Source organism: Nannospalax galili, unplaced genomic scaffold (assembly GCF_000622305.1).
Source record: "Nannospalax galili isolate Female #2095 unplaced genomic scaffold, S.galili_v1.0 scaffold177, whole genome shotgun sequence".
NCBI classification, from domain to species: domain Eukaryota; kingdom Metazoa; phylum Chordata; class Mammalia; order Rodentia; family Spalacidae; genus Nannospalax; species Nannospalax galili.
Window position 1 is genome coordinate 230,569 of NW_008339470.1, and position 10,942 is coordinate 241,510.

Below are 10,942 nucleotides of genomic sequence, written 5' to 3' on the forward strand. Positions count from 1 at the left end.
AGACAAAGAATTCACCCTGCAAGTTAGCAGTCTTGCCTTAGTTTAAAAAGTAAAATATGGATGTGCAGTTTATTACTTTTAGGAAAAGGGTCAGAGGGAAGATTTAAGAGGATATTAAGGTTCAGTCCACAAGGGAGCCAGATCAGGAAATCTTCCCTAACTTATTTAATCACTAGAAGTTAGCTAATTTCCCTAATGCAACAGGGCCAATGTTTGCTCCAGAAGTTTGATGTATGGTGGTGTCCTACATGGGCAGGATAAGATTAACTAGGCAAAATGCAGAAAGAATCCTTGAATGTCTCCTTCAAACCTAAAGCAAGGTTTTGGTAGACCATTCTCTAAACTACATAAGGTAAAAAGATTTTAAACTGTCTTGTATTTTTTATAAGGTTTACCTTGGAGCTTATGAAGTACACTGTGTGCACGGATAAGATTTACTCATTACATTATCTTATGTGTGTAATATAGATTCATGTTATTTCAATAAGACTATGCTGCACAACACTCTCCTCTGAGTCAAATGACTGTCTTCATGACTTCAGCTGTGCCTATGAGCAAAAGATCATCACAATTGGGCTTGTTGACAGTTGTGCTCCTTCATTAAAGAAAGGGTGAGCATGGTCATTGGACCATCACCTGAGTATCCAGCCACTGTTCCCAGCAAACTGCATGTAATTTTTGCCCTAATAACACATGGTCTCCTGGATTTGGGGAGGACTTAAGCATATAATCTGGGGAAGGCTAGGAAGAGAAGGCTTGATCCATGCTGGGTAAAGGCTTTCCAATGTAAATACTCTCAGGTCACCTATACACCTCAGTAATCCCTCAGTCATCTCTGTAAGTAAGCTTGGTAAATTCATTGGTTCCCCAGGGAAAACTTTAATGTAATCAGACATGTATTTGACACTAGAATCTTAAAAAGGGATAAACATTGCTTAGTATCTCCAAGAAGAAAATTTTCACAACAGATGAAAAATTTGTTAATGTGATTGTCTCATGGTTATTAAGAAAGAAAATGGGAAGGTGAAAGATTTTAGAAGGCTATGGGAATGGAGATATTTTATTAAGAAGGATTTATGTACAAAGATTATGATGGCTGGATATTTTCAGAATAGAAAAAACTGAGAGGCTAAGCAAGTGATAAAAGTCTTTGTAAGTTTGTTATGCTATATCAAGGAAGAGACAAAGATAATATATAGATAATCTTAAAATTTCTAAGATCATAGCTTAGTCAACCAGTTTAAGGAACAAAATATATGTCCAGTTGAGGTTTATCTGAGAACATTTGGTTTTTCGCCCAAGCTTTATCTATATAGCACATTGTAATTAAAATACCAGATTAGTGTAACTAACCTTCTTGGGTGTTTAACAGCCATACTTTGAGACCTATACTAATCTGGTCAGAGGGACTTAAAGTGACAATTTTTTGCCCCTTGCCCTCTAAGGTCAACTAAGTTCCAGGGGCCTATGGAGAATCTCTTGAAATGTCCTGTAACTGTTATGAGTCACATGTTATCTTGTTCAGGGAGGCCATGGAGGCCCCACCAAATGGACTTGAACCAATGTCCGGTCTGTAAAGAGGAAGGTACACACAGTGCAAACATTTCCTCAAAGTTTCCAATCAAAACCATGGCCCAGCAAGGCTTCTGACTTATCCTCACATAGATGGAACTGGTAAAAGGAAGGTCTAAGGAGCCAGGGGCGCCTTCAAAGCCCATATGACCCCCGAGGAACAGATCCTCAGATGACCTTAAAAGTAAAAGTAGAAGTAAAAGTAAATTGGTTAATTTGGGCCAAATGTATGGTCTTAAACACTCAAAAGGAAAGTATATCCAAATATGAAAGTGATCTGTATATTTCTTTAAGAGTTCACAAGCTTACATTTCCCAGATATTAGACTTAAATTCTTATAAGATGTTACTTGGACAATTGTTTCCCATTGATGATTTTGTTCTTAACAAGAAAATGCTACTCAGATGAAAGACTTCAAATCTTGGTCTACAATACTGCTATGCCTAACTGGAGGCAAGAAAGGCAAGCCCACTGTTGTTCTAGCCTAAAACGTAAATGATGGCTGAATTTGTTTACTCTTCCTGTCTAGGAGCCATTTGAGAGGGAACTGACACTGATGCTAGCCACTCCAATGGCTATCAAAGTGCCTGAAAACAAATCCTGAGTTCATCACTCTTGAGTCCAGCCTTGATGGCCAAAAGAAAAATGAAGAGGAACCCAATAGATGGATGATTTTGGAAGCCCTCATCGAGAAATTCCAATGGACTTTAACTTGGATATTTGAAATTTGCCCTGTTCTGACTTTTTTCCTAGTTCCCTTTCTAGAACTTGTAATGCTAACTGCTCTTGCCTTTAGTTCTCCTTCACATCTCCTAGGTACCAGTGAAGGACTTTCTTTTTGCTACAGTTAAGAGTTACAAAATTTGGGAGTCTTTTAGGTAGACCCACTGAAGGGGTACCCCAATTGCCACATCCTATATCCCTATTTAGCATGGAAGAAGCCTAAGTAATCAATGACTCAAAGAAGAAATCAAAGGAAAATTGAAAATTCTTCAATATGAGTAGAAGTGAAAACACAACATAATTTTCTGAGATGCGGATAAAGTCATGCTTACTGGGAGAATTTATTATTGGAAACACTTAAATTATGAGGGAGTAATTTTGAAATAAATAACCCAACTTTCACTGTGAGAAAAATAAGGAAAACTAAAACCAAAGCAGGAAGTATAAAGAAATAATAAATATTAAAACAGGAATTAATGAGACAATAAGAAAGAAACAGAGAAAATAAAAGCTTCTTTTAAAAGATGGACAAAATTGACAGGAAGTTAATTAGACTACTAAGAAAAAATTAAAAGAATTAACTTATTAAATTCAGGTATGGTAAAAAGAAACATTACCACTGATAATTTAGCAGTGAAATAGACTATAGTGAAATAGACTACTGTGAACAATTGTATGACAACAAATTAGAAAACCTCTGAAATGGACAAATTCACATAAGAATATAGATCATTGAAGATGATTCAAGAATTGTTAGAAAATCTGAATAGACTCATAATAATATACTGAATTTATAATTATATAAACTACCCCAACAAAAATTCCTAGGCCCCAAATGCTTTATCAGTAAATTGCACAAAATATTTTCATTATGAGCATCAATTATTAATAAATTAATTCTAAAATCTCTTAAAGAAAATTACACCTCCAATGAGAAATTTTAAAAAATATGTGAAAGGAAATGGGAGAGTTTTGGGACACCATGAAAAGATGTAAGTTTCAAATATGGCCATAGAAGAAGAAAAATATCATAGTGAAGGCACAGAAAATATATTCAGTACAATCAAAGAGGAAAATTTCCCAAACCTAGAGAAAGAGATGCCCATCCAGGTACAAGAGGCCTATCAACTAGACAAGACTGGAAAAGAAATTCACTACCACATATTATCATTATAACATTAAAGAAACAGAATAAAGAAAAGGTATTGAAAGCTGAAAGAAAGTTCAAGTCACTTACAAAAGCAAACTCACTAGGATAACACCTGATTATTAAACAGAAATCTTTAAAGCCAGAAGGGCCTGGAAAGATGTGTTCTTGGTCCTGAAAGACCACATCTGTCAACCCAGACTACCCTATCCAGGAAAACTATTAAAATTGAAGGAGAAATGAAAAATTTCCATGCCAAAAACAAATTAAAGGAATTTATGACTATTAAGCCAGCTCTGCAGAAGATACTAGAAGGAATACTTCAATCATAACACAAAGATTAAAGCACTGAAGAGGCCACAGGGAAAAAATAAACCAGGCTAGTTTGGTAATCAAAAGAGGTCTGAGAAAAAAACAAAAAAAATCACAAAATGACAGGAATTAATGTACATATTTCAATAATAAAACTGATTACTAAAGGCATAAATTCCACAATAAAGAGACAAAGACTGACGGACTGAATTAGACAACAGCATCCACCTTTTTGCTGCCTCCAAGAAACACATCTTACCATCAAAGATATACACACCTTAGTGTAAAAAGGTATTCCAAGCAAATGGAACTAACAAACAACCATGTGTAGGTTTTCTAATTTCTGACAAAATAGACTCATCAACATTCCCCACATCAGAAATTAAAACCAAAAATCAAAAATCATTCAAAAGACAAAATTGTAAGCCTATTGCTTATTAATTCAAGGTATTTATATTGATACTGCTTTGAATGAAATATTTACTGAATGAATATTTAAACATCACTGAATGCTAAAATGTGTCAGACATGATTCTGTTAATGCAACATTGGCTGTGGCATACTTAATAAAGGAAGAGGGTTCCTACCTTCTTCATTTTATTATCCTGAAAGTATATGCTTTACTTTAACATGTTTATCTGTGGGCACCTAGCTCCTTTCTTTGTTTTCAAGTTCTGCTTTAATCACTTAAGATATGAACTGTTGAAGTTTGCCCAATTCTAATTTCTTTCCAATCAAACCATTACCAAATCAATTTCCTTGGAGATACAGTCATATTAACCTGCTGCCAAGAATTCTCCATATCTGATGCTTCTAAGGAAATTCAGATGCTGAGGGTGGTGATTACATGATTCTAAATTACATGATCCACTTCTTTCCTGTGTCCCACACTCACCCCAAACTCTCTTGAATAGTTTGCCATGCTATTGGTTCTGTCCACTGTTTTCCCCACATCCCACTCCCACTGACACACTCATTTCCACAAACACTTTGGTCAGATTCACTTGTTTCTTTGTAAACATATTCTTTTCCAATCTGTAAGATACGGTTTAATTCCAATGTTACTTAGGAGCTAAACCCTAGAGGAAATATAACCTTCATTTCATAAAACATAGGCATGTGGGGAAAAGGCAATATTGATTTTAGAGACCAGATGTATTTGGCTTGCCAGGATGAGTTTGGACAAGCAATTCAACAGTTCACTGTATGAAGATTTTTTTACTCATTTTTTAAATTTGTTGATTTTTTTTGTGTATATCACACAGAAAATCCAAATATTATTCATCTATATACCCACTTCTCAGATGGCACCCTCCCATAGCCTCCCATCACCCATAGAGTTCTTATACTCTGTCATCCCTGTTACTGTCTGCAGTGTAGTTGGCACCCCCAGCTGTTCCCCAGTGGTTGTCCATCTGGTGAACCTAGTCAGCCTATCTAGAGGTCTTTGTTTTAGGAAGGTCAGCTGTTTCTCATCTAGCAGCAATCAGTTGTCAATATTCCTTTAGATAAGCTTGGGGTCTGCTGTTCATTTTCCTAGTTCTATGCTGGGTTACTATCTGGGAGTCTTTTGGGCCACCCTGGCCAACAACTCAAAAGAAGGTCTCTCCTATCTGGCATTATTTTTTGTTGTGTATTTAGCTATGTATGAAGATTTTTTTAAAAGGAAAAACAAAAAAGTACCTAATTAGTTGGTACATAATATATATGAAAAGTTTCAGTGTCTAGCAGATAATGTATTTCTAGTAAGTTATTTTTGTTTTAAATTTATAGTTTTCTACCTTATTTAAGACTTGACCAACAGTTCTTTATGTTATGAACACATCAAGAGTTTTCACTAAAGTCATTGCATATTTTGGTGCTGCTAATGACCCAAATACAACAAAACTAAATAACAACACAATTACTAACTAATAATAGGAGAAAAATTAATTTAAAGAATATATTTAATAAATTGTAATATTGATGAACAATTAATAAAATTACATGAAAATTAAAATCATTAGGGATTTCATAATAAAGACATCATTTTTAAATACAAATTGACAAACCACGAAAATACAGATACTCTATTTCAGAGAATGAGACTACAAAAATAAAAGAATGTAAAAATATTTGTGATTATAGAGGACACACTACATAAACAAATTTCATGGCATCTTATCTTGAAAGAGCTAAAGTCAAGTTAAAAATCATATACAAACACACATCTTACTTCTCACTACTGACCCTATTAATATCTGAGAACTTAGAATCTGAAAATCAGAGATTTCTCTGATTATGCTTTGGAATCAAGAAATTTGATGACATTAAGGTGAAGATTACTATAATATACACTAATTGTTTTGCGAAATTTGGTTGGATTTGTCAGAAACAGTTACATTCATGAATAATTGTAATTGTTTTCCAGTTCACTAAAATTGTTCTCCAGTACTTTAGAAATTAGAATTACAATTTATCAGAATATCTATTTTTGAACTAATTTGACTCAAATAGTACTAATGCTGTAATACTTTCTTTTAGAGAGAGGCACATTTCTACTTCCTCAGTACCTGCAGATTTTGAGACTAGTATCACCAAATGGATATCAACTGTCTAAGGGAGATACTTATTTCACAACATTACAGAATAGTCTCTTCTTCGTGGTTCTCTTAATCACATTTATTACTTCCTTATTTCTTAGACTATAGATAAAAGGGTTTAGTAAAGGAATTACTAGAGTATAAAAAATAGCAACAGGTATCTCTTTATCTCCTTCATTAAGTGAACTCGGCCGAATATACATGTAGAGAAGAGACCCATAGAATATTGACACAGACAGAAAGTGGGATGCACAAGTAGATAAGGCTTTGCTCCTTCCCTCTCTGGACTTCATTGTGAGTATGGTGAAAAGGATACAAAAGTAAGATATCAGAACTATAGTAATAGAAAAGATTTGAACTGACCCTGAAAAGATGAGAATCATCAATTCATTGATGTAAGGGTCAACACAGGAGAGTCTATATAATGGAAGGACATCACAAAAAAAGTGCTTGATTACATGAGACCTACAGAAAGTTAGTCTGAACAAGAACCCTATATGAATCACAGAATGCAGGTTTCCTGCTATGTAGGCTCCTATGGTCATCTGGAGGCAGAGCTTCTTGGACATCATGGTGTGGTACTGCAGTGGGCTGCATATGGCCACATAGCGGTCATACGCCATAGCTGCCAGAAGAAAGCAGTCTGCAGTTTCAGCAAGACAGAGAAAGTAAAACTGCACCATGCATTCATACAGGGAAATCTTTCTGTCCACAGAAAAGAAGTTCTCTAACATCTTGGGAGTGATGGCACAGGAGCAGCAGGAATCCATCAGAGCCAGATTGCCCAGAAAGATGTACATGGGTGTGTGAAGACGACGTTCATTGTATATCAAGGCCAGTAGTCCGAGATTCCCCACCATGGTGATCAGATAGATGGCAGAGAACACCAGGAACAGAGGGACCTTCAGGTCTGTGTGGTCTGTAAATCCTATGAGGATGAACTCTGCTGTCCAGGAGTAGTTGTCCTCAGTCATCTCCAGCTTCTCTATCGACAAGTGAAAAAAATAAGATTGTAATTGTGAGCATATAATTTCCCACTTATTTTTCTTTGTTTAACTTTGGCGTTACTTCATTAAACATCTCCTGCTGTTTCTGGAATGCAGCTCCTGTAGTTTGGGGGTTTATTTTTCTCTTAAAATGTCAGCAATTTTGAAATTCACTAGAATATTTTCATAATTCCAGGGAGAATGTTTAAAGTAGAAAGTCTATCTTTCTCCATATTTGTAAAGATAATGGATAAATGAAGGATACTAGAATTTGGTTTGTTTTACTGAAGTTTAGCGTCAGTTTTTTAATCTTTAAAATAAATTTAAATTGGTTGTCCTGCAAATATGAGAAAGCTGTTTTCATGTTTTCCTAGAAGAAGGAGAGTTTTAAGGGTGTGGGAGGCATGGGGTGCAGCTCAGTTGGTAGGATGAGGGCTCATCATGCATGAAGTTTTGGATTTGCTTCTTAGCAGTACATAAACAAGGCATTGTGGAGCTTGCTTGTAATTGCAAGAGTCACTAGTTGGAGGCAGGAGGATTAGAGTTTCAGTCACCCTCAGTTACTTATTGAGTTAAAGTCAGCTTGGAATGCTTGAGACTTTATATCAAAGTAAATAAACAAAGAAACAGTCATTAGTGATAAATTATTATGTTAGAGATTGCAGAAAGATTAGTAAAGACTAAAGTTAGGGTGACAATTCATGTTTAATGAAATTCCCTTGGATAGAAGAGCTAAATGTTCCTTGACAGTCACCTCTTGTTTGCCTTTTCCCAGTGTTACAGTGGCTTTCACATTGACTCTGCCTATGACATTATTACCATTGAGTTCTTCCAAATATCTAAATCTTCCTCTCTTTTCTAGGGGACATTTTATAAGCAATGTTACTCAATAGAATTTTAAATCAAATTTCCAGACCAAACTGACCTCATTTTCTTACTTGTGGGGCATGTCATTTCTTTGTGTCACATGTCTCTCATTGTGCAACAACATCCACAGTTTCTTGTGACTAGTCTGTATTGCTCTGATTCCTTAAATATATATCTGAAACATTTCCTTATTAGATTATAAAAATTCTGAAGTCAGTTGGTACACATTTCTGTGAAAGATGATTATGCAGTGGGTAGCAAAAAAATCTAATTCCAACCTTTTCTCTAATGACATATGATGGCGACCTCAGTAATGACCCTGCATGAACTCTACTCTCTATATAAAGCCATTACCTTTAAGAGGAGTCTGTAAGGAAAAAATTTAAAATCCTCACTTGTATGATTCGCTCATCAACAAGTTAATAAGACAAGGTTATCTTTAAATTTCAGTTTTTAAATCTCAGAAAAATTTTAAATTTTAAGAGAACATAGGAAAGTAAACATTGTTTTGCTTCAAAAGTCTAGTTCATGCTATTAGTGATACAGTTGAACATACTGACTTGTATTTCCATAAATAAAAGATCAAAAGGAAAGCAGTAAATATCTCTTTTTTCCAATAACTAAATACAATCCATTTAATTAAGCAAAGTAGAAATAACTTGCAATATATGTGGCTGGATTGGTTATATTTTGCATTTTTTTCTAGTATATTCTGAAATTTTATGTTGTCAGAATGTCACATTAATTATTGTGCTATGCTGCATTCTATTTTCACATACCTTTCAATTTTGAGAAGAACTATGAAGGTCATGAAAGAGCTGAAATTTAGGAAAGAAAAAATAGTAAAATTTCAGAGAAGTAAATTTGATTTATTACAAAATAAACTGTTAGAATACCTCTCTTACCTTGAGTTTATCAAGGAGTTTTTCTAAATGCAGAGGTTTTTTGTTTGTTTGTTTGTTTAATGGTGCCAGTCTCAGAATTTGTGAATACGTAGGTATTTTGTTATTTGGACTTGAGAGAATGAAAACTCTGAAGGTCAGTGATAGTTGTGTCCACCACACTGCAGAGTTAAAGGTTTATGAAATCCTAAAGGAATTTTCTGCAATGACATCAGAGTATTCTCATGAGATATTAGCCCTCAAGCCAAATGAGCAACTTAAATGTACTTAACAATGTCCTGTGAGACAATGGGTTTCAAGCAAATGACCTGTGGTCAAGTTTGTTTGCAGGTGATTTTGGTGATTTGTATGTAACTGACTTTATTTTTATAATTCCCTTAAAAGTGGTTTATATAAAATATGAAACAGTATGTGTAATATAAAAATATTTCCCTATTAATGCTCCTTTATCCATCTCCTTCCCATCTCCCTCTACTTGGAACATTTTCTCCACTTAGTTCTCCCAAGGAGACTCACTTCGACTTGTGTAGGTATATGGAGAAGCTCCTGGCTCATTACAACTCATCATTCAACCTCAGCACTCATCACACCAGGTTCAAGTAGGTCTTCATGGTTCTGGCATCAAAGCACATCCAGAGACGGTGAGGTGAAGTGGAATGGCTATAACCAGCTATGCTCAACTTGCAATGTGTGGGAGAAATGGTTCATTAGCTATCAGATGAGTAACACACGGACTATAACACATTGAATCAACTTGGTTTTCAAACTCAAGAACTGAGGAATACATGAAGCCACCTGGTGATACACACCCTTCTCTTCCCCACTTAAGAACTCTCTAAGCCTGTCCCCCCAGTGACATGCTTCCTCTAGGATAGCCACACCTTCTAAGACCTCCCCAAACAGTGCCACCAACTTTGGACAAAATGTTCAAATACTTGGAGCCTATGGGGGACATTTTCATTCAAATCACCACAGTCATATATCAGCATTTTTCTGATTTTTAAACAGCTATATATCAATAAAGAACTGTAAATAAGCACTAGACACTATTTTTGTATTTTTTGTAGATAAAATTTGCAGATCATTTTATTAACTTTGTACTTTTTCATTTCTATTTGTGCTTTATAATAGTCATAGTATTTAGAATGCTGTTACATGTATCTAATTTATGGGAGAATGATACATATTTAGAAGATTTTCCAGATTATTTTACTGGCATACTGTGCAAACTAAATGATTACAATATCTTCTACTGAAACCACAAGGACAAAGATGATGGTCAAAACCGCAGAGCAGATGAAATAATCACAGGAATATCACAGAACAAAAGAAGATACAGGCTGACATAACACAAGCATTATTAAGCGCAAAGGAAGAAGCATGACACAGCACAAAAGACAGAACAATTAGGAAGATAAGACCACTAAATATTGCCACAGAACTGATTAGTGATGATACCTCCCATATTACCTATATGTTACCATGTTAGTAGGTTAATTAGACTTTTTTTTTTCTTTTTGGCCTTTTTAAGACAGGGTCTCCCTGTAGCCCCAACTGTCCTGGAACTCACTATGTAGACCAGGCTGAATTAGACATTTTTGTAATAACACTGAGTTGGTTGTGACCTTATAAAATAAAAGTTTCTTTGGAAAAGTTTATGGAAGGAAAGACAAAATGAGAGATCCAAATAGGTACATTTTTCTACCAAGTTTTGCATTTCCGTGGGTTCATTTGCAAGTATCCCTGTGTAATATATATGTAAGTCTAAGCCATCCTACCATACTAAACATTTTTTATTTTGCCTTTCATCAAATTTCCAGGCTTTTGTTGTGATGATACCTCAGCTAATTT

The 10,942-nt window shown here is 35.0% G+C and overlaps 1 protein-coding gene and 1 pseudogene across 1 annotated transcript; one reads left to right on the top strand and one right to left on the bottom strand.

Annotated features, from left to right (window-relative positions):
* Positions 1 to 6,362: 6,362 nt before the first annotated feature.
* Positions 6,363 to 7,313, bottom strand: LOC103735101 (olfactory receptor 5K3-like). The gene has a single exon (XM_008834221.1). The coding sequence runs from the start codon at positions 7,308 to 7,310 to the stop codon at positions 6,363 to 6,365; it is 948 nt and encodes a 315-aa protein (XP_008832443.1). The 5' UTR covers positions 7,311 to 7,313.
* A 2,312-nt stretch (positions 7,314 to 9,625) lies between these two features.
* LOC103735102 overlaps positions 9,626 to 10,942 on the top strand; it is a 3,343-nt pseudogene continuing 2,026 nt past the window's right edge.